At 43.9% G+C, this 23045-nt stretch overlaps 1 protein-coding gene across 2 annotated transcripts in view; it reads right to left on the bottom strand.

Moving 5' to 3' along the window:
- The window catches only part of PRPF18 (pre-mRNA processing factor 18), a 165939-nt gene that overhangs the window by 120447 nt on the left and 22447 nt on the right, over nucleotides 1-23045 (bottom strand). For both annotated transcript variants that reach the window (XM_063926901.1, XM_063926902.1), the window contains 2 exons: nucleotides 5268-5381; nucleotides 3753-3899 (listed from right to left, as the gene is read on the bottom strand). In XM_063926901.1, coding sequence (XP_063782971.1) covers nucleotides 3753-3899; nucleotides 5268-5381 — 261 coding nt within the window. The remainder of the gene's footprint in view (nucleotides 1-3752; nucleotides 3900-5267; nucleotides 5382-23045) is intronic.

The following is a 23045-nucleotide window of genomic DNA, read 5'->3' as shown; positions in this document are numbered from 1 at the left end:
ATATGCCATCAAAATTCTCTTGGGAATCTGCCACCTTTTGTCAGGCGACTCCCAAGCCTTTTCACAAAGCGCATTCATTTCATGAGAGGGGGGAAATTTTACCTCAGGCCTTTTCCCCTTAAACAAACAAACTCTTGTGTCAGGACGGCAGGTTCCTCAGGTATATGTAAAACATCTTTGATGGCTATAATCATGTACTGAATACTCTTAACAACCCTTGGATGTAAAGAAGCCTCATTTAAATTGACATCGGAATCAGAGTCCGTGTCGGTACCTGTATCTGCCATCTGCGTAAAAGAACGCTTTGGTGACCCTGAGATGGTTTGTACCTGAGACAAAGCCTCCTCCATGGATTTTCGCCACGTTTGTGTCTGCGAATCAGATTTATCCAGTCTCTTAGATAATAAAGCCACATTTGCATTCAATGTACTCAGCATAGTCACCCAATCATCAGTCGGCTGTGCCAACAGTCATACCCAAATCCCTCTCTGCGCCCCCAATAACTTCCTCCGGGGATGAACACCCAGCCTCAGACATGTCAACACGGAGTACCAACACTCCCACTGGCCAAAAAACAAGGGGACAGACCCACAGGGAAGCCTGTAGAGAGAAACACAGAGTATGCCAGCTCACACCTCAGCGCCCATATACTAATAGATATAATATATGTGACGGCGCTGTCTGCAATATGAAAAAAGCACCAACAATTTTATGGTGCCCCACCCACCCCGTTTTTTCCCCCTTGCTACTTGCGGGAGCTTGGAGGTCCGGGCCAGCGTCTCTGCAGCACTGTAGAGAGAGAGAGAGAGAGAGAGAGAAAAAATGGTGCTGGTGAGCAATGTGCGGCTAAGCCCCTCCCCTTCCCGGCGCGCTGTAGCCCGCTCAATTTCAAATTTTTATACTGGCGGGGTTAATCTATACGGTGCCCGGGCACCGTCTAAGCTTTTCTGCCAGTCAGTGACCCCAGTAACTGCTGCCCAGGGCGCTCCCCCCTAGCGCCCTGCACCCTGCGAGTGCCGTTGGTGAAGTCTGTGGGAGCATGGAGCGCTGCGCTGTACCTCGTTACTGAAGTCTTCTGCGGTCACTGAAATCTTCGGTTCTTCTAATACTCACCCGGCTTCTTTCTTCTGGCTTCTGTGAGGGGGGGTGACAGCGCGGCTCCAGGAACAAGCAGCTAGGCGAACCAAGTGATCAAACCCTCTGGAGCTAATGGTGTCCAGTAGCCTAAGAAGCAGAGCCTTTAACTAAGAAGAAGTAGTTCTGACTTCTCTCCCCTCAGTCCCACGATGCAGGGAGCCTGTAGCCAGCAGGTCTCCCTGAAAATAAAAAAAACCTAACAAAAGTCTTTTCTAGAGAAACTCAGAGCTCCCCTAGTGTGTGTCCAGTCACTCCTGGGCACAAAGTCTAACTGAGGTCTGGGGGAGGGGCATAGAGGGAGGAGCCAGTTCACACCCAGTAAAAGTCTTTTTAGTGTGCACAAGCTCCTGCGGATCCAGTCTATACCCCCATGGTCCTTTTGAGTCCCCAGCATCCTCTAGGACGTAAGAGAAATGTGAATTGCTTTCAATTTTTGTCAAACTGACCCATTCCAGCTATCACTTGGGGGTCATTAGTAATAAATACAAACAACTTTGCATACATTTTGTGTGCTGTTGTGTGTCTGGTGGAAGAATCCTTGCCTTTCTGACAGTGTGGTATGAGTCACATGTAATAAAAGCTTCCACCCATGCTACACCTTCTGCATCTTTACCAAGGTATCACAATTCAATGCATGTAGCTGCAAACAATTCTAAGGACAAGATTCAAATGTTATCGCCCCCGATCTCCCATCTAAAGTGACGAGAGATCGTAGGGGGCGATATACAAATGTACCCAGTTTTCGTGCTTATCGCGCCCATAGCAGTCGGGTTTAGCAGCGTAAAGCGGCTAAAAAACCGACAAACTATTGGGCGCGACGCGAAAAATCCCATTTGGGTGCCCATTTTGGTCACTTTTCACACATTTCAGCTCGCCACCTCTTGGGGTAGTGAACTGAAATGCTAATGTCGCATCTGCTGGCAGCAACATTTGAATAGCTGCCGGCGGGCACGATTGCGGGGGCGGGACAGACATTTGAATTCCGCCCTAAATGCCTATCACCAGCCTTATGCTTTACTCTGTAATCAGAGGCTTTGATTCAGATATAACTGCTAAATCCACATACAAGCAGTGCCAAGAAAGGGAACTTACAAAAGACCTACAACCAACAATGACTCTCCAGCAAATACCACCTCAGCACCAAACTAGCGAAACACAGAAGTCACATGTTCACCAGTTACAGACCCTCTGAATGCATGGACATCAGAAACACTAGGATACATTTACTAAGCAGTGCTTTTCAACATTTTCAAGTCTGAGCCTTTTTGGCTGCTGAATTTAATAGACAACAACAGGAAATACAAAACCAGGTGTGTTTTGTATTTAATACGATTTCACTTTTAAATCCAGCAGTCAAAAGTGACTGTTTCAGAAACACAACTTCGTTAATTACCTCTTGGAGTCAAACTCTGATTAACTGACTGAGAATGGACTATTACAACGATGTCTGGTACAAAGGGATGAGTGCGTTGTTGGTGGTCTTTTACTATGCCTGTTCTTCACCGAAAACTGGATTCATTTATAATATTATATATATATATATATATATATATATACACACATACATACATACATACATACACACACACACATATATATACACATACATACACATATACACACACACAGAAAACCACCACACTCACCATTGCCAGGTATGGGTTGCACACCTGCGCTCATCACCCCCAGGCAGGTTTGCAGTGGTCTGTGACCGCATTGCTTTACTAATATACAGAGAACCCAGCACTCAGCATGGTGAGCTCAGTCACCTTAATACAACAATTTAGAAATAAATAATGGGGGTTTTAGTTCATGGATTGTACAATGCATTTTTAGCTTGCAGCCCAACATCAAGGGGCCTCATCTCACTGCAAGTGGCTCTATCACCCAGATGTTTGAAAACCTGGCCACTGCTATCACATCAGAGTCAAATTGAAAGTATGCTTCCCGGTTTAAAGTTCACCTGCCAACTTATGACTTTTTAAGGTGAGACAGTGACTAACACAGCTCCTAAATTACCACCAAGATGGTGTGCATGAGAAAGCTATGATCACAAAAAGGTTGACTGAAAATGAACCAAATGTATACATACAGAAATCCACAGCACTCACCATTCACAGGAATGCTAATATATATATATATATATATATATATATTTATCCTGTAGGGCCCTCTTCCCTCATGTGCTTATCCTTTTTCTTACTTTAATAATTTTCAACTGCATCAACTCCAGCAGTCCTCTGCCACCTGATACTTATTCCAGTGTCATCTGCTGATGTAGCTATGTTTATTTACCCTGTACTTGTCCTATATTGTCGTCAACTGTAAGTCACTGTTTTCCTGTTTTGATTATTTTTATATGTACTCTGTAATTGGGCGCTGCGGAACCCTTGTGGTGCCAAATAAATAAAGGCTAATAGTATTATTATTATTATTATTATTAGTTGAGTGGACTTATTTATTGTTTTGCCACCCAAATTCTAGAAAGCTTGCATGACATTACCAAACAATAGCTTAAAGTGCTGCTTATCACTCAGAAACATAGTAGAATATATTTTTTTGCGTGTTTGATCTGTATTTAGAACAATGTATACTAGCAGTAACCAAATACAAACCTCAAGCTCCTCAATTGTGGTATTTTCCTCATGGACTTTCAAATCATTCTGTGTATCTTCTTCCGCTGGTTCCTGACCACCGACCAACTCATTGAGATACTGCTGGTCAATTTTATCCAAAGCGGTCTTCAGGTCATTTCTTAATCCCTAGAGGACAAAATCCACAGAGATAAATCTATTTGTATATATTACCTGCAAACATAACTGGGCCATGCTGTACTAAACAAAAGACAGACATTTGGGGACATAATGGATACAATTAATAATAATAATAATAATAATAATATAAAAAAAATATCTGCACACAATAGCTCACATAAATTACCATGATGTAAAGCACTGAGTACATGCAGTGACAGTGGTGGAATGGGATCCCGACCGGATCCCAGTGGAACATTTACAATCTGCTCCCACAGGACACTCTGCAGGAGCCAACATACAAATTAAAAATGCCCAAGGACAGTTTCTGCAGTACGCCATTGTGTAATGGTTAAATACTGCAGTGAAGATAGCCTTCATCCAAAGATCTGTTAGGGTCAGAGGTTCTCCCCCTGCAGGTGATAGCGCTTATGTCATGTTTGGTGCCAGAGTGGCATCAAGCTGAGAAGTCCAGAACCGGATAGGTTAACTTAAAGAGTCCTTTCTGAACTGCGTGCACTGTTTCATGGGTTTTAGGAAAGTAAAAAAACAAACATTGATGTAATCATATGTTAGGCACATGTTGTGTTTGTCCCTCTAAATTAATATAGCTTTCATAATGTTCTTGTTATCCAAGATGAAAGACTCACAAATAAGATCTGACAACTTCAACAGTAACTACAGACACAGAACGTAAAAACAGAAATTATTTGCCTCGTCCATATGTCCATTATGTTTACAAATTGTTTTCTTGTGTTTATCTCTGGTTTCGATGTTCTCTTTCCAGTTTTAAGATGTCACACTCATATGCTTGTCTCAGGATTTAATCAATTACTATACGACTCTCCACTTCTTTGATATACTCCAGAAACATATTCATAGTTTAACTGGATTCTGACAAAATTAGTGCGAGTGTGGGTGCACACTTGTGTGTTAACATCGTTAGATTGTAAGCTCCAATGAGACAGGGACTGATGAGAATGACAAGTCTTCTCTGTACATGGCTGGAGAACATGGTGGCGCTAAGTAAACAAACAATAATTCTTCCATGGATCGATGTACTTATCCCACTTTGTTAAAGAAAATAAGTTCCAACTAGGGAACTACCTGTGTAGTGTTTGTATGTTCTCACCATGTGTTTTTGCGTTTCCTCTGTGTGCTCTGACATAGGGGAAGAGAGAACGAAAAATACATCTTCATGCGATCTTACATGAAGTCTCTTTGCTTTGAGAAGAGCAGACAATCACTATAAATACTATTGACAGATCTGCAAGCTTCTGGCATTTTACCTCCCTGTTATCTCCTTGAACTGCTGCATTAAGGTAAGCAATATTAAGGGGAAATATATTACAATTCTAGATATTTTTCACCAAATACCTTGTTGACTTCAGGTGCAAGAATTTCTATCTTTCGTAAACGTTGAAATGAGTCATAATCAGTCTCCCCGAAAAGTCTGATGGGCTCACCTCTCTCTCTCAGTCTCCGGATTACCTACACAAGGACCACAAAAAAGGTTACATTTTTCCTTCTACTTACAAAGCATATTTAGCCCTTTGTAGGTGTACAAAGTAGACCGGCAACAAAAACATTATTAATAAAAACATCAAACTATAGCGAACATATCCATTGTGCTGTGCAATTGGTTAATTTCAGCTTCAGATTACCAGCTACACATTATATGTATATGCATGTGTTATTACATGGTACATGTTAGCACTGCCCTACACAAAAACTAAAAATGGTTTGCAGGAATTAAAAAATGTATATTGATTTGAAATTTTAGAATGCTTTTTCAAAACACACCTATTGAAGTAATCACTTATTAAATGAATACCATAAAGTAACAAAAAATAGGATTTTAATTACCTACCTTTAAATCCTGTTCTCGTAGTCCGTAGAGGATGCTGGGGTCCACATTAGTACCATGGGGGGTATAGACGGGTCCACTAGGAGCCATGGGCACTTTAAGAGTTTAAGTGTCGGCTGGCTCCTCCCTCTATGCCCCTCCTACCAGACTCAGTTTAGAAAATGTGCCAGAGGAGACGGACATACTTCGAGAGAAGGAAATACACAGATAGTGGTGAGATTCACACCAGCTCACACATAACAAAAAGGAAAACCAAGCTAACCAACTTGGAACAAATCAGCAACGGCTGAACCAATAAACTGAACTAAGTTAACAATGCAGGAATACGAAGCACTGGACGGGCGCCCAGTATCCTCTACGGACTACGAGAAAAGGATTTACCAGTAGGTTATTAAAATCCCATTTTCTCTTGCGTCCTAGAGGATGCTGGGGTCCACATTAGTACCATGGGGATGTACCAAAGCACCCAGTACGGGATGGAGAGTGCTGAGGTTACTGCAGAACAGATTGGCCAAACTTCAGGTCCTCAGAGGCCAAAGTATCGAACTTGTAGAACTTAGCAAACATGTCCGACCCTGACCAAGTAGCTGCTCGGCAAAGCTGCAAAGCCGAGACACCCCGGGCAGCCACCCAGGAAGAACCCACTTTACGAGTCGAGTGGGCCTTAACAGATTTTGGACACAGCAAGCTTGCCGTAGAATAAGCATGCTGGATAGTGAACCTGATCCAGCGAGAAATTGTCTGCTTAGAAGCAGGACACCCAACCTTGTTGGGATCATAAAGGACAAACAGGGCGTCTGACTTCATGTGACAAGAAGTTCTCTTCACATATATTTTCAAAGCCCTCACAACAACCAAGGACTTAGAGGTAATTGAGGAGTCAGTAGACACTGGCACCACAATCAGTTGAGTGATATGAAAGGCTGACACAACCTTTGGAAGAAATTGCTGACGCGTTCTGAGCTCAGCTCTATCTTCATGAAAAATTAAGTAGGGGCTCTTGCATGACAATGCCCCAAATTCTGACACACATCTAGCAGATGCCAATGCTAACAGTGTGACTGCCTTCCATGTAAGAAACTTTACGTCCACCTCCTGCAAAGGTTTGAACCAATCAGATTGCAGGAACTGCAGTACCACATTAAGATCCCAAGGTGCCATAGGAGGCACAAAGGGTGGTTGGATGTGCAGCACCCCTTTCAAGAATGTCTGAACCTCAGGGAGGGAAGCCAATTGTTTCTGGAAGAAAATGGACAAGGCCGAAATCTGGACCTTTATGGAGCCCAAGCGTAGGCCCACATCAGAATCAGAATCAGCTTTATTGGCCAGGTGTACTCACGTACACTAGGAATTCTTTGTGGTACAATGCATCGCCAAGCAGCAACATGAAGGGGGAATACATAGCATAAGAAGGGGAAAAACATAGCATACATTATACATATGAGTTCATACTGCACACTGCAACTGTACAATAGACTCGACATATTATACATGTAAGACTAAAAACAAAGGCTGCTTGGCAGAGAAGCACCGAGGCAGCCATCCGCGGCGCCAACTAGAACTCAAACAATGCACATAATGCAGAAGATTTAAGTATTACATCAAAAGATAAACCACACAGACAATAAAGACAGAAAAAATAATGCATGATTGGTGTAGGCATTTTGGGTAATAACCTCCAGGGGTTGTGTATTCCACCCTCACAAGGTACCAGATGCGGCAGCCATCTTAGGCGCACTGCGTAGGATTACCCAGGGTGGAATAGTCCACCCCTAGAAGAGAACACAAAATGGGGAGATTGCAGAGTCCTTAAGTTCAGAGTAGGGTTCCACTAAAACCATCAGGTCCATGTATTTTTCATACCATCCACAAGCGCACCAGATAAGGCAGCCATGTTGGGCGCACTACGAAGGTTACACAGTGGGAGATGAGCCATACAAGGGCCAAATGCATGTATGGGAAAACTGACACGTGTGTAGGAGTATGCTATGCCCTGCATGGAAAGATCCAAATGAAGCACACCCTGCCCACGGAGGAACCATCCGAGGCAGCCATGTGGGGCGCACTGCGTAGGTTACTGCTGGCAGGGTTTGCAACCAATGGAGGTACACATTATAGGAATAGCACACAGTGGGGTGGAAGTACCCTGTAAGAAGAAAGAGAAGAGGAAAAAAAACACATTTGCAGGAAAACTGTAGTAACATTATTTAGTGAAAATGATAAATGACCTGGTCTCATGAGAGCAGTGAAGGTGGGTGTGAGAATGTGGGGAGCACACTAATGTCCAATGGAACTGACCCAGCAAAGTCTGGTCCTGGTGCGTACGTCCCTCAGTTCCCTGCTCAGCTTGAGGGGTATTCCCGGGGGCAGTCACGATGTTCTTGGACAGAGGAGTAGTAGGCATTGGTCTTGGTGTTCTCATGGCAGAGGTGAGGAGAGACCACATGATGGTCCTGAGTTGCAGTGTTTGGGGAACTAGTTTAATTAGAGATTTTAGCGTAGTCCAAATCCAGTTCAAACTCCGGTTCTAACTCCATTCTTCAAACACATTCTTAACAGATGCATTCTTCACAAATGCAAGCAGGCCAAGTCCTGACTGCAGGCCTTAATAATATTGCTCTTAAATGCTCCAACTATATCAGCTGGCATCAGAAGTTCAGCTAATTAAGAGGGGATTTTGCATTGAAGAAGGATCACAGACATTTGCAGACAAACTTTCTTGGGGTGTGAAAACTGTAGCCAGAGAGAGATGAGAGACTCAGATATATTAGCATGAGGATGATGTTTTTTTACCTGTGAAGAGAGGAGAGATGGTTTTCAGTTCCGGTTCTAACTCCATTCTTAAAACACATTCTTAACAGATGCATTCTTCACAAATGCAAGCAGGCCAAGTCCACACCTGCTTGCAGAAAGAGGAGAAACCGTCCCAGTTGAAACTCCACCGTTGGAAACTTCTTGGCTTCACACCAAGACACACGCTTTTTCAAAATTTGATGGTAATGTTTGGACGTAACTCCCTTCCTAGCCTGTATTAAGTAGGAATTACCTTTTTTGGAATACCCTTCCGAGCTAAGATCTGGCGTTCAACCTCCATGCCGTCAAACATAGCCGTGGTAAGTCTTGATAAGAGAACGGGCCCTGTTGAAGAAGGTCCTCGTGAAGAGGAAGAGGCCTCGGATCCACCAGCAGTAATTCCAGAAGATCCGCGTACCAAGCCCTTCGTGGCCAATCCGGAGCAATGAGGATCGCCTGAACGCTTGATCTTTTTATGAGCTTGAGAAGCCTTGGGATGAGCAGAAGTGGAGGGAACACATACACCGATTGGAACACCCATGGAGTTACCAGGGTGTCCACTGCCACTGCCTGTGGGTCTCGTGACCTGGACCAGTACCTCCAAAGCTTCTTGTAGAGACGAGAGGCCATCATGTCTATCTGAGTAACACCCCATTGGCTCGTCACCTCTGCAAACACCTCCGGGTGTAGGCCACATTCTCCTGGATGGAGATCGTGTCTGCTGAGGATGTCCGCTCCCCAGTTATCCACTCCCGGAATGAAGATTGCAGACAGCGCAACCGCATACTTTTCTGCCCAGAGGAGGATTCTTGTTACCTTTGACATTGCCGCTCTGCTCTTCGTTCCGCCTTGTTGGTTTATGTAGGACACTGCTGTTACATTGTCCAACTGAACCTGAATGGCCTAATCTTGAAGAAGATGTGCCGCTTGAAGAAGGCCGTTGTATATGGCTCTTAGTTCCAGAACGTTTATCAGAAGGGTGGATTCCAGACCACTTTCCCTGGAAATTTTGACCACTCTTCTTTCTTCTGGCTCTGTTAGGGGGTGGCGACGTGCTGCGGGAGTAAGCGGTCGCCTTGTGGGCTTGCGATCAGAACCCTCAAGAGCTCAGTGTCCTGTCAGCGGAGATAGAGAACCATTAACTTCTAGAGTTGGTTCCTACTCCCCCCCCCCCCCCCCCCAAGTCCCATGAAGCAGGGAGGCTGTTGCCAGCAGCCTCCTTGTAACCTAAAAACTCTTTTAAAATAAAAAAAACTAAGAAAACTCCAAGGAGCTCCCCTAGCTGTGACCGGCTCCACTGGGCACATTTTCTAAACTGAGTCTGGTAGGAGGGGCATAGAGGGAGGAGCAAGCCCACACTGTTAAACTCTTAAAGTGCCCATGGCTCCTAGTGGACCCGTCTATACCCACCATGGTACTAATGTGGACCCCAGCATCCTCTAGGACGTAAGAGAAAATATCAGTGCAAGTTTGTATTTAAAATATATGTGGCTGTCAGAGTGAATAAGGAGCACAATTTTCCTAAATATATGAGGAGTAAAGCAATCTATTTGGTTTGTCATGTTAAGGGGTCCTTGATGAAGGAGTAATTATACCTTCTAGAAATACAGAAGAGAATAGAAATCGCAATTTTAAATTTAAAATGTGGAAAATATTTCAGACCATGATAGCAAGATATCCTATACAATATGTGCTGTTTGGTTAGCCATCACCTTTACACACATCTTATACAGTATATCAAGGTGTCAACATTTTATTATTAGTCTTCACAGCATTATGTATAAATTAAAGCCACCCAGACAGAGATAATTTGTATTTATTTAGTCTTTTACATACGGAAGAGTATTTATATATTCCCAACCCTTAAGTTCTTATTACATATAAATAAATGTACAGTGCATCCGTAAAATATTCACAGCGCTTCACTTTTTCCACATTTTGTTATGTTACAGCCTTATTCTAAAATGGAATAAATTCATTTTTCCCTCCAAATTCTACACACAATACCCCATAATGAGAACGTGAAAAAAGTTTTTTACTTTTAATAAATTTGCAAAAATCACAAACTAAGAAAATCACATGTACAGATGGGTCCACAGTTATCTTGACTAGTTTTCTACGCCTAGGCACAACATGACTTATTAGCATAAACCCGTCATCTATTGTTCTCAGCTGCAATACAATACAGAGAACAATACAGCAGGGGATTAAGTCATTACAGTAGGGGATTAAATCCAACTGGCGAGTCTCCGTTAATCCTATTAAAGGTCAAGATAAACGAGGACCCATCTGTACATAAGTATTCACAGCTTTTACTATGAAGCTCAAAATTGAGCTCAGGTGCATCCTGTTTCCACTGATCATCCTTGAGACGTCCCTACAGCTTAATTGGAGTCCACCTGTGGTAAATTCAGTTGATTGGACATGATTTGGAAAGGCACACTCTTATCTAAATAAGGTTCCACACTTGACAGTGCATGTCTGAGCACAAACAAAGCATGAAGTCAAAGGAATTGTCTGTAGAACTCAGAGACAGGATTGTCTCGAGGCACAAATCTGGGGAAGGGCACAGAAAAATATCTGCTGCTTTGAAGGTACAAATAAGCACAGTGGCTTCCATCATCTGTAAATGGAAGAAGTTCAGAACCACCAGGACTCTTCCTAGAGCTGGCCAGACGTCTAAACTGAGCGAATGGGGGAGAAGGACCCTAGTCAGGGAGGTGACCAAGAACCCGATGGTCACTCTGTCAGATCTACAGCTCTCCTCTGTGAGGAGAGGATAACCTTCCAGAAGTACAACCATCTCTGCAGCAATCCACCAATCAGGTCTGTATGGTAGAGTGGCAAGACGGAAGCCACTCCTTAGTAAAAAGCACATGGCAGCCCACCTGGAGTTTGCCAAGATGCACCTGAAGGACTCTTAGACCATGAGAAACAAAATACTCTGGTCTGATGAGACAAAGCTTTATTTCTTTGGTGTGAATGCCAGGCGTCATGTTTGGAGGAAACCAGGCACCGCTCATTACCAGGCCAATACCATCTCTACAGTGAAGCATGGTGGTGGCAGTATCATGCTGTGGGGATGTTTTTCAGCAGTAGTAGCTGGGAGACTAGACAGGATAGGGGAAAAGATGAATGCAGCAATGTACAGAGACAGCATGGATTAAAACCTGCTCCAGAATGCTCTTGACCTCAGACTGGGACTACAGTTCATCTTTCAGCAGCACAACGACCCTAAGCACACAGCCAAGATTACAAAGAAGTGGCTTCAGGACAACTCTGTGAATGTCCTTGAGTGGCCCAGCCAGAGCCCAGACTTGAATCCATTTGAACATCTCTGGAGACATCTGAAAATGGCTGTGCACCAACGCTTCCCATCCAACCTGATGGAGCTTGAGAGGTGCTGCAAAGAGGAATGGGCGAAACTGCCCAAATATAGGTGTGCCAAGCTTGTGGCATCATATTCAAAAAAACTTGAGGTTGTAATTGCTGCCAAAGGTACATCAACAAAGTATTGAGCAAAGGCTGTGAATACTTATGTACATGTGATTTCTTAGTTTTTTTTTTATTTTTAATAAATTTGCAAAACTCACAAAAAAACTTTTTTTATGTTGTCTCTATGGGGTATTGTGTGTAGAATTTTGAGGGGGAAAAAATGAATTTATTCCATTTTGGAATAAGGCAGTAACACAACAAAATATGGAAAAAGTGAAGCGCTGTGAATACTTTCTGGATGCACTGTACTTGACACATCTTAAACACAGTGTTGTTTTCTGTGCTTTAGAAAGTAAGCTTTTGTCCGAGCTAAAACTCATAGACACATCCTGTGACTGTCATTGCAGTTGGCACAAAGTCAAACCATAGTTTTCACCTGAGGGCGCCACAAGTAAATCAAGTAACAAATCGTAAAACAGTAGTGTTCAGCTCAGGACTGTCGGTCCGCAGTATTCAAAGAGGCCGAGAGAAATTAGCATACTTGTGATTCCATCTGCTCCAATTGAAATATTTAATGCCAAGCACATTGTTTAAGTGCTGGATGCAATTTTAAAGGTGGCAGAAATTAGATTATGCCAAAAAAACCTAACCTATTATTAACAGTGACTTACACAAAAGTAAAAAACAATTGCTTATTCAACCTTAACGGTTGGTTAATTATTATTCAAGATGATACTGGATTGTGGTTTATTAGAATTTAACATTAAAGTGCCAATCAGATTGCATTTAGGAATACAGTAGACCTATCCCATCATTAGTAGAAGAAATAGAATTGCGAGAGTTCTGGCAGAGAAATAGTTAGATGTGGCCAATTCCAGATATAGCTCACAGGTGAATTGTAAACCTAGCAATATGCAATTATATGCTACACAAATTGAGCTGTTAAATTGGAAATGATATTTTATACCAAAAGTTATTTGTATCTGACTTTTAATAAAGTGACTTTTAATATAGTTTGAATATTGTGTATTTGACTTTTCTCTTTTGCACAAAAAGCCCCAATCTAAACGTTTAATTGGACACTGAACTTAACTGTTTTCAGCCCAGTGTCCTGGCCTTAGTTACGAGTGATCTTGATATTTCCAGGCCACTAATACCCCTTTCACACACGCAGCTATATCCCGGGTTTTAGCATGTGAACGCACATCAGCCTGGGATTTCTCCATGTGTAAGAGGAGACAGCAACCCTGCTCCTGACCAGGGTCTTTGCAAATTCCAGGGTCACATGTCTGAAAGCGGCATTAATTACATTGATGGACACTATGGTTTTTGGAAATCCTATACATTATTACTTGCGGTTCCACATCATCATTTTATTAAATTGCATCTTGTGTTACAACCTGAAATACAGTGCATAGATGCTTGCTGTACAATTATCTTCCGGCAAAGGCCCATACTGTACTTTATGCTTGTCTGGTGCAGGGGCAAAAATCATTTTTAAATGTAATGTATTTCAAAATATGTGTAAACTCCAAATACCAACACATATCAAAGGGTGTAGCCAAAGTGCATGTTCACACCCTTCCCATACCCCATGTGCATATGTGTAAGCACAAGACTACTGCCGCTAGTCATGTCCATGCACACTGTGACACATACATTTGCTTATGCTGCTTAAATGCACTTAAGCATGATTTATAGTTGTGTGCTATGTCAATGTTTTCACAATTGAATGATTATCGGTAGTCTGTGATTAACAGGAAGCGATTTCTTTGCGGGAGATGGAAAGGAAGAAAAAACGGAAAGCGCTGAGTTCCAGGAAATATATGAGACGATGAGAGCCAACAATTCAAAATTAATACAGATTTAATAATATTGTAGATCAAATAAGAATAAAAATAAAATATGAAAATAAAAACTGCATATAAAACCTAAAAACGTATATTATAAATCACCTCTGTATACTCCGTATCTGGACATAAATGAGCATAAGTTCATATCATTAGTGAATGAAGAGAATGTCCATAATTGATACAGGTTGAGTATCCCATATCCAAATATTCCGAAATACGGACTTTTTTGAGTGAGAGTGAAATAATGAAACCTTTGTTTTCTGATGGCTCAATGTACACAAACTTTGTTTAATACTCAAAGTTATTAAAAATATTGTATTAAATGACCTTCAGGCTATGTGCATAAGGTGTATATGAAACATAAATGAATTGAGTGAATGTACACACACTTTGTTTAATGCACAAAGTTATAAAAAATATTGGCTAAAATTACCTTCAGGCTGTGTGTATAAGGTGTATATGTAACATAAATGCATTCTGTGCTTAGATTTAGGTCCCATCACCATGATATCTCATTATGGTATGCAATTATTCCAAAATACGGAAAAATCCGATATCCAAAATTCCTCTGGTCCCAAGCATTTTGGATAAGGGATACTCAACCTGTATAACCGATGAATGCTTTGCAAATAACCGGCAAAGAAAGATGTGAAGGCAGTCCCGGATTGTAGCTGACTAGGTATGAACACAGAACCGCTGGCAATTATATGAGGGACTGTAATCCCAGAGTAGTGTTTGTTTCAAAACACCTGGTTCAAGGTGATTATTTTACCTCTCCTGTGGGCTGGCGATGGGCCGAGCGTCCTCGGCCTGATGTCCTGCAGTGCCCACTTACGCTATGCGGCGTGATGGAGGTTCAGATGATATCCCGGGTGTAAAGGATAATGCCAGCGTTGTGTTGTAGAGCCGCGGTCGGCGGTGGTGGGAAGCTTGGAAGCACTCGTACCGGAGCAAGGCAAATGGTGTATCAGTGGTAACACCGGAGTAGAGGTGAGCTGGAGGCGGAGTCCTAACGCGTTTCGTCACGCTCCACGTGACTTTGTCAAAGGTATTTATCAGCCGCCGACTGCTACACTGTAAGCAAGAATCTCTGGTGTCTCAGTTGTGGCGACCATTCTGAGTGACCACAGACTCACTCAGGTAGTCAATGTTTCCTGGATCTGCATCGATGCTGCGAATGTGTACACAGGAGCTGTCAGCTGCGTAGGCTCTGGTGTGTCTCTATACAAATCCCGTTAGCTGTTACTTGTTCATATTTTTCCATATCCTCAGAGTTAAAAATGGCTTCTGCGGCACCATTAACGTACAACTGAGAATCAGGTCCACAGTCTCCAGATATATTTATTTGTTTTAAAATTTTGGATGAATTTGCAGTGTAGATACGATGCACCTTGCCAGAGCTGAATGCTCTAGATCAGTGGTTCTCAAACTCGGTCCTCAGGACCCCACACGGTTCACGTTTTCCATGTCACCCAGGAGCTGCACTGTGTGTCACCAACGGTCACATTTCAAAAATCTACAGGTGACCTGCAAAACATGAACCGTGTGGGGTCCTGAGGACCGAGTTTGAGAACTTGTGCTCTAAATAATATGGGCCCTGACTCAGAGGTAGACGCAGTTGTCTGTGCAGCTATGGTTTCATTCGCAGCGTCCTTTCGAAAATTTGCTAATGACATCTTGAGACACTCACTACTGTCCTCTTTTATCCGCCGCTCACGTACATAAGCGGGAAAATTACTCAGGCCATCAGACCACTAAACAACCCTATGCTGTCTCAGACAGAGCGTCTCCTAAGATGCTGGGGCATCAGTAGCTGCAAACAAATTTGCTGTGGCAGGCTAGGGAATGGCCAGAATATGGTCCCGACACACCAGAGCCTTGATAATTGTATTCAAGAGTTCTTGTTATGTGTTTTAGGACCTCCTCTTTAAAAGGCAATACTGAACACCCTACTCACCTCTGTGACAAGCAATCTACCATTCCCAGTGTGATACTGCAATTCAGAGAACTGGCCTGATTCTCTTAGGAGTTGCACTTGGCTAGAAACCTCACTAGGAGAAAGCCTATTTGTGCTGCATGCATTTTCCATCTCTGTTTGAGAAATGCTACTGGGTTATTCCACACCAAATCAACACAGGTTTCAGACTAATGGTGTGTACACATGGTGAGATATTTTTTTAAAGATTTTGAGTATATAGTCAAAATCGTAAGAAAAGTTAGTGCAGGTCGCAAGGTGAAAGTCACCTTGCGATCCCGATGCGCAGTCGGCATCGCAAGCATAGATATACTGTGCAGGCAAGTCAATTTTGAGTATCTCATATAAAAGATAGTCAAAATTGACACTTAGCCAAAATCGCACAGTCAATATCGCAACTACAGTCATTATGTGCTTGCGATACCAACCTAGTCCCTGTCGCATAGTGAGAATCAGGGTTAGCCCGAATCTCACCATGTGTACACACCTTTAAGGTGTGTACACACAGTGAGATACTTGCTATGTCCAATTTTGACTATGCGATTTCCCTTGAACTCCCCCAGAGCCCAGATAGTCATAATCTGTACTGTCTGTGCTTGAGATTTTGTCTATGTACGATTTTGACTAAGTGCCAATTTTGATTATACTTTGTACTAGATAGTACACTATATAGTCAAGATTGACTTGCCTGCACAGTCTCTCGCCTTAAGATACCGACCCCATGGGACCGCGCATCAGGATCGAATCTGTATCGCAAGCTAACACCTTGAGATATGCACTAACTTTTCATAAGACTTCGACTATATAGTCAAAATCTTACAGATTTATCTCACCGTGTGTACACACCTTTACAGTTTCAGATTGTAGTGAAACTTGGTATAATAAATGCTGCCATGGGTGTAAAGAAAACCCCCAATTCTTAGGCTATGTACAACAGTTTTGAAGTTATATGCCTTTAAAGCTGCAATTTGCAATTTTTTCACAAAAAATGTGCTATTAATGTTTTTTTTAAATTGTACTTGCATCTCACCTAATTGAGCTAAACAGTTGGGCAAGGTCTCATTTTAAACCTCTTTTCATGGGCTTTAGCAGCACGTTTCCTTAAAAAAAAAAATGTAAATTAAAATTTTTTTCAAACACATTTTGATTTTCTCAAAAGCCAATTTTTTTTATTTTTGAAAGAAAAAAAAAATCTCAAAAATTATTCGTACTGTTGTTGTCAATAAATCCCCAAAGTTTTATTTTGGGATCACTTGCTATAAGATCTTTCATTTTTGAGTGATTCATGAAAATTGTGTTTAAAAATCAACTTACAATATTTTTCCCCAGTTCACTTCATCAGAAGAATGCACGTTTCTCTTCAGGTGTGTTTGGGGATGAGATTCCACAGACAGCGCCTGCTCCCACTTCTGTGCAGGTGCATAAACTTAAGTGGAAAGATACTTCAATTGTGTTAAATAGGTACCACCTTTTACATTTTCCTGGACCACTAACAAGTGGTCCAGGGACAAGATAGGTTTGGGTGGGCTTAACTTAGTGACCAATGGGCTTGTAGTTGTCCAGAAATTATTTAAAGGCGCGCCTATTTAACACAATTGAAGTATGTTTCCACGTGAAGAATCTTTTTGAGAAAATGTTGTGTTTTATTTTTATGGAAACATACTGCTGTGTTACATATCACATGAAAGTCCATAAAAAGGAGGTTTAAAATATAACCTTGCACAACTCTCTAGCTTAATTAGGTGAGATGCAAGTGCAATTTAAAAAAACATTAATAGCACATTTTTCGTGAAAAAAAAAGTGCAGCTTTAAAGGCATATAACTTCAAAACCGTTGAACATATCAGCCTAAGAATTGAGGTTTTCTTTACACCTATGGCAGCATTTATTATACCAAATTTCATTACAATCTGAAACATGGGTTGATTTGGTGTGGAATAACGAGATTTATGGTAAGAACTTACCTTTGTTAAATCTCTTTCTGCGAGGTACACTGGGCTCCATAAGGATAGACATTGGGGTGTAGAGTAGGATCTTGATCCGAGGCACCAACAGGCTCAAAGCTTTGACTGTTCCCAGAATGCACAGCGCTGCCTCCTCTATAACCCCGCCTCCCTGCACAGGAGCTCAGTTTTTAGTTAACCAGCCCAATGCAGTAGCAGGAAAAGAGACGACAATGGTTAGTAGCCACATACACCACACTCTCACGACAAGAGAAGTGTCAGCGGCTAATACCATATCAACCCAAAGAAGCTAAGTGCGTCAGGGTGGGCGCCTTGTGGAGCCCAGTGTATCTCGCAGAAAGATTTAACAAAGGTAAATTCTTACCATAAATCTCGTTTTCTGCTGCGGGTCACACTGGGCTCCATAAGGATAGACATTGGGGATGTCCTAAAGCAGTTCCTTATGGGAGGGGACGCACTGTAGCGGGCACAAGAACTCGGCGTCCAAAGGAAGCATCCTGGGAAGCGCCAGTATCGAAGGCATAGAACCTTATGAACGTGTTCACTGAGGACTACGTAGCCGCCTTGCACAATTGTTCAAGGGTCGAACCATGGCGGACCGCCCAAGAAGGTCCAACAGACCGAGTAGAATGGGCCGTAATGTGAGCAGGAGCCGACAGACCAGCCCTCACATAAGCATGTGCAATCACCATTCTAATCCATCTGGCCAACGTTTGCTTGTGAGCAGGCCAGCCCCGTTTGTGAAATCCAAACAGTACAAATAGAGAATCAGATTTCCTAATAGAAGCAGTTCTCTTCACATAGATACAGAGAGCCCGTACCACATCCAAAGACCGCTCTTTGGGAGACAGATCAGGAGAAACAAGTGCCGAAACCACAATCTCCTGGTTAAGGTGGAACGAGGAAACCACCTTAGGCAAATATCCGGGACGAGTCCTAAGAACCGCCCGGTCACGGTGAAATATCAGATATGGAGAACTACAGGACAAGGCACCCAAATCCGACACTCTTCTAGCTGAAGCAATAGCCAGCAGAAACACCACCTTAAGGGAAAGCCACTTAAGATCAGCTGAACCAAGAGGTTCAAAAAGAGACTCTTGTAGCGCCTCCAAAACCACCGACAAGTCCCAAGGAGCCACAGGCGAATGTATCGACACTTGCGGACGAGAAAGAAAGCAACGAATCCTGTCCTGAAGCTTCAGGACTTTCTCAACACAAGAACAACCTCTGATTGTGAGTGTCCAATAGCGCTCCCAGATGCACCATGCTCTGAGCAGGGACCAGGGAGGATTTCTTCCAGTTGATGAGCCACCCGTGGGCTTGTAGAAACCGGACCGTCATATCCAGATGACGTAGGAGAAGTTCTGGGGAATTTGCCAGGATTAACAAGTCATCCAGATACGGCAGTATCCTAACCCCTTTACGGCGGAGTACCACCATCACCACCGCCATGACCTTGGTGAAGACTCGCAGAGCCGTTGTTCAACCAAAAGTTAACGCCAGAAACTGGTAATGGAGGTTGCCAATCGCAAACCTCAGGTATTGCTGATGCAACGCTGCTATAGGAATATGCAGGTAAGCATCTTGTATATCCAGGAAGACCATGTAGTCCCCAGGTTCCAAGGCCAGAACTATAGAGCGAAGGGTTTCCATACGGAACTTGGAAACCTTCACAAACTTGCTCAATGCCTTGAGGTTGAGAATGGGCCGGGAGGACCCATTCAGTTTCGGGACTAGAAACTGCGGAGAATAGTACCCCCAGCCCCTCTGCGCAAGAGGCACCTGTACTACGACTCCTGTATCCAGGAGGGTCTGTACCACCGAAAGTAGAGTGTTTACCTTTGTCTGGTCCAACGGGACGTCTGTCCGGCAAAATCGATGAGGGGGTCGGTTTTTGAAGGCTATGACGTAACCTCGAGTGACGACTTCCCGTACCCAGGCATCTGAAGTGGTCTTCAACCATTCCTGGGTATACCCTAGAAGCCGGCCCCCCACCCTGGGATCCCCCAGGGGGAGGCCCGCCCCGTCATGCGGCAGGCTTATCGGCCTTGGAAGCTTGCAGACGGGCCGCCCAAGCTTTTTTGGGCTTTGGCTTACCAGGTTTGGAAGTACGGGCCTGCTTGTTGTACGCCTGACCTTTTGCTTTACCTGAAGGACGAAAGGGGTGAAAGGAAGTACCTTTAGCCTTCGACACAGAAGGAGCGGTACTTGGCAGACAGGCAGTTTTGGCAGTAGCCAAGTCAGCCACTATCTTATTTAAGTCCTCCCCAAACAGAATATCTCCCTTGAAAGGGAGTACCTCCAGGGTTTTTCTAGAGTCCAGATCCACAGACCAGGATCTCAGCCACAATATCAGGCGAGCCAGGACTGATGTAGTAGAGGCCTTGGCTGCTAGGATACCGGCATCAGAAGCCGCGTATTTAATATAGCGAGAAGCTGTGACAATATATGACCAGCATTGTCTAGCATGGGCAGAAGAGATTTCAGCTTCTAACTCCAAGGCCCATGCTTCAATAGCCTGTGCAGCCCATGTTGCTGCAATAGTGGGCCTTTGTGCAGCACCCGTGAGGGTGTAAATCGCTTTCAGACAACCCTCCACACGTTTATCCGTAGGCTCTTTTAGAGACGTGACGGTAGTGACAGGTAGAGCTGAGGAAACCACCATCCTAGTCACATGTGAGTCTACTGGAGGAGGCGTTTCCCAATTCTTAGACAGCTCTGGTGCGAGGGGATAGCGAGCCAGCATCTTCTTTTGAGGCACAAACTTCGTACCCGGGTTTTCCCAGGGTTCCGGACGTATATCCACTAGGTGGTCAGAGTGAGGTAAAACTTGTTTAACCACCTTCTGACGCTTGAACCTATGTCGTTTCTTAGGAGGGACGGATGGCTCGGGATCATCCGTAATCTGCAGAATCAACTTAATAGCCTCCAAAAGATCAGGAACATCCACATGTGAACTACCCTCCCCATCAGCCGTATCTGAGTCAGAACCTGTGGGGTCAGTGTAAGTGCCGTCTTCATCAGACGAGGTGTCAGTGACAGCAGTGGATTGTGAGAAGAGCTCGCTTAGAGGACCCCTTGGGCTTAGGCGAGCAAAGGTCAGACTTTTTAGTAGTCAGGGACTTGTTCAACTTCCTCAATTGAGCAGATAAATCGTCCGCCCACGGCGGGTTAGCTGCAGGGACCACATACGGCTGTACCGGCAAAGGGGGGTCCCATAGGGGGTGTTAGTTTATTAACTAGCGTATGTAGAAGCGTAGAAAAAGCGGCCCATGGTGGGTCATTATGTACCCCCATTGCCACAGTCCCACTGGGGGGCAAGGAGCCCCCAGAACCAGAGCCCCCAGCTGCTATATTTTCCTCATAGGGGTCTGTGGCTTCAGCAACACCTGTAGTGTGTTCAGCCCCAGAATCGTTACACTCAGAAGCAGACATGATATAACTTGCAGTATCAGGTAACACAGTACAATTATCAGCAGCACAATACCGCTTACCCAAACCCCTGCGCAGTGTAGTCAGCGTTAGCAGAGATAAAGGAGAGATATGGTGATTAAATCACAGAGAAAAATACGTATTAAAGTATATCTTTGTGAAAATCCTATATCAATATAAAACCTGACGCACCAAGCCTCCTCAGGTTATAGAATATAGGGATAGCAAGTTGAGTGAAAGACACGAAATGGACACCACTCAGCTACCTAATGCACACACAGATAGTCACAGTTTGTACAATGCAGAGGTTATTGCTAACAATAATACTGCACTGGACTAGCTTATATTTATATATATATATATATCTATCTATCTATGTAGACAATAGATATAACACTGCACAGTAAGAACTGGATGTATATCACAGGGTAATTGTACTAGAAAACCCTGACTAAATGCACTCTTTCTTAACTAGCACTGTCTAAAAAGGCAGGTAGAATACTTAAGTGTCATGTAAAGTCACAGCACTGACAACCAGGCGGCTTTACACAGGAGGATTTGCCCAAGCAGTCCCAGGAACAGTGAAGCTGAGAGATAATGGCGCCCAGACACTGACAGGGAGTGAGGGAGAGACAGATATGCAGCTCCAGGGCGGGAACATTTGCGGGAAATGGCGCCCTGGGGCTGGGGCTTCAGGTCTAAGCCTTATCCCCCTGCTGGCAAAACCACCGGGTACTGTGGGCTACTGAAAATGGTTTAGAGAAAACCTGACCTGCACCCATGCCCTGGTGATCTAGTGGGATCGCCTGTACTGCCACAGTGTCCACCACCAGCGTGCGCAGCCCGCCTCCCACTGAAGGCGCCGGATCGTGATAAAGACCAGGTCCCTCAAGCGGGACCCACTTACCACCTCCCAAAGCGCGGCCACGCGATCCCGAGGAGCCCCCGTCGTGTGTGCCTGACTGTGAAGAAAACTGGAGCCTCCTGCTGTAGTTACCCGGCAACCAGGGCTCGGGAGTGTACAGCGCCGCTGGGGAGAGCTCGAGCTGCAGCAGTGAATGTCTTCTGACATTTACCACTGCTGCTGCCCTTGTAGTCTTCACTTTTTTTCTTCAAAAAAAGCTCTTCCTAGGGCTGCCTGGAGCAGCCCCTCTGTTATGTGCCTGCTTACTGCAGCACCAACTACAAAACTGAGCTCCTGTGCAGGGAGGCGGGGTTATAGAGGAGGCGGCGCTGTGCATTCTGGGAACAGTCAAAGCTTTGAGCCTGTTGGTGCCTCGGATCAAGATCCTACTCTACACCCCAATGTCTATCCTTGTGGAGCCCAGTGTACCCCGCAGCAGAAAACCCTACTATTAAACCAAAGGTAACCGAAACTGGACCAAACTGATAACTCTTGTAATAAATATTTAGTAAATACCCATTATCCACCATACACTTCCACTAGCACAAACCAAGATCCTACCAAGATATTGTTTGTGATAACAAATGAGTATTCCTGTCATTAAACACTTTTTTTTTTTATTTGAAGAAATAAGTAGGATTAAAACAGTAAATATATTTTCATATGCTTGGTTCTCTGTACGAGGACCACACACAGGGGGTAATTCCGACCCGTTCGCACGCTGCTGTTTGTCGCAGCGGTGTGAACGGATCAGTTCTGCACATGTGCGCCGGCCGCAGTATGCACACGCGTCGTTGCCGCAATGACAAGAACAACGAAGGAAGAGTGACAGGCAGAAGGCGTTCTGGGGCGTCAACTGACCGTTTTCTGGGAGTGGAGCAGTGAACGCAGGCGTGTCCAGGCGTTTGGAAGGCGGATGTCTGACGTCAATTT

The sequence above is a fragment of the Pseudophryne corroboree genome, chromosome 6, assembly GCF_028390025.1.
Source record: "Pseudophryne corroboree isolate aPseCor3 chromosome 6, aPseCor3.hap2, whole genome shotgun sequence".
Lineage (NCBI taxonomy): Eukaryota > Metazoa > Chordata > Amphibia > Anura > Myobatrachidae > Pseudophryne > Pseudophryne corroboree.
The sequence above is the reverse complement of the archived record's forward strand: the minus strand, read 5'-3'. Positions and strand labels throughout refer to the sequence as shown.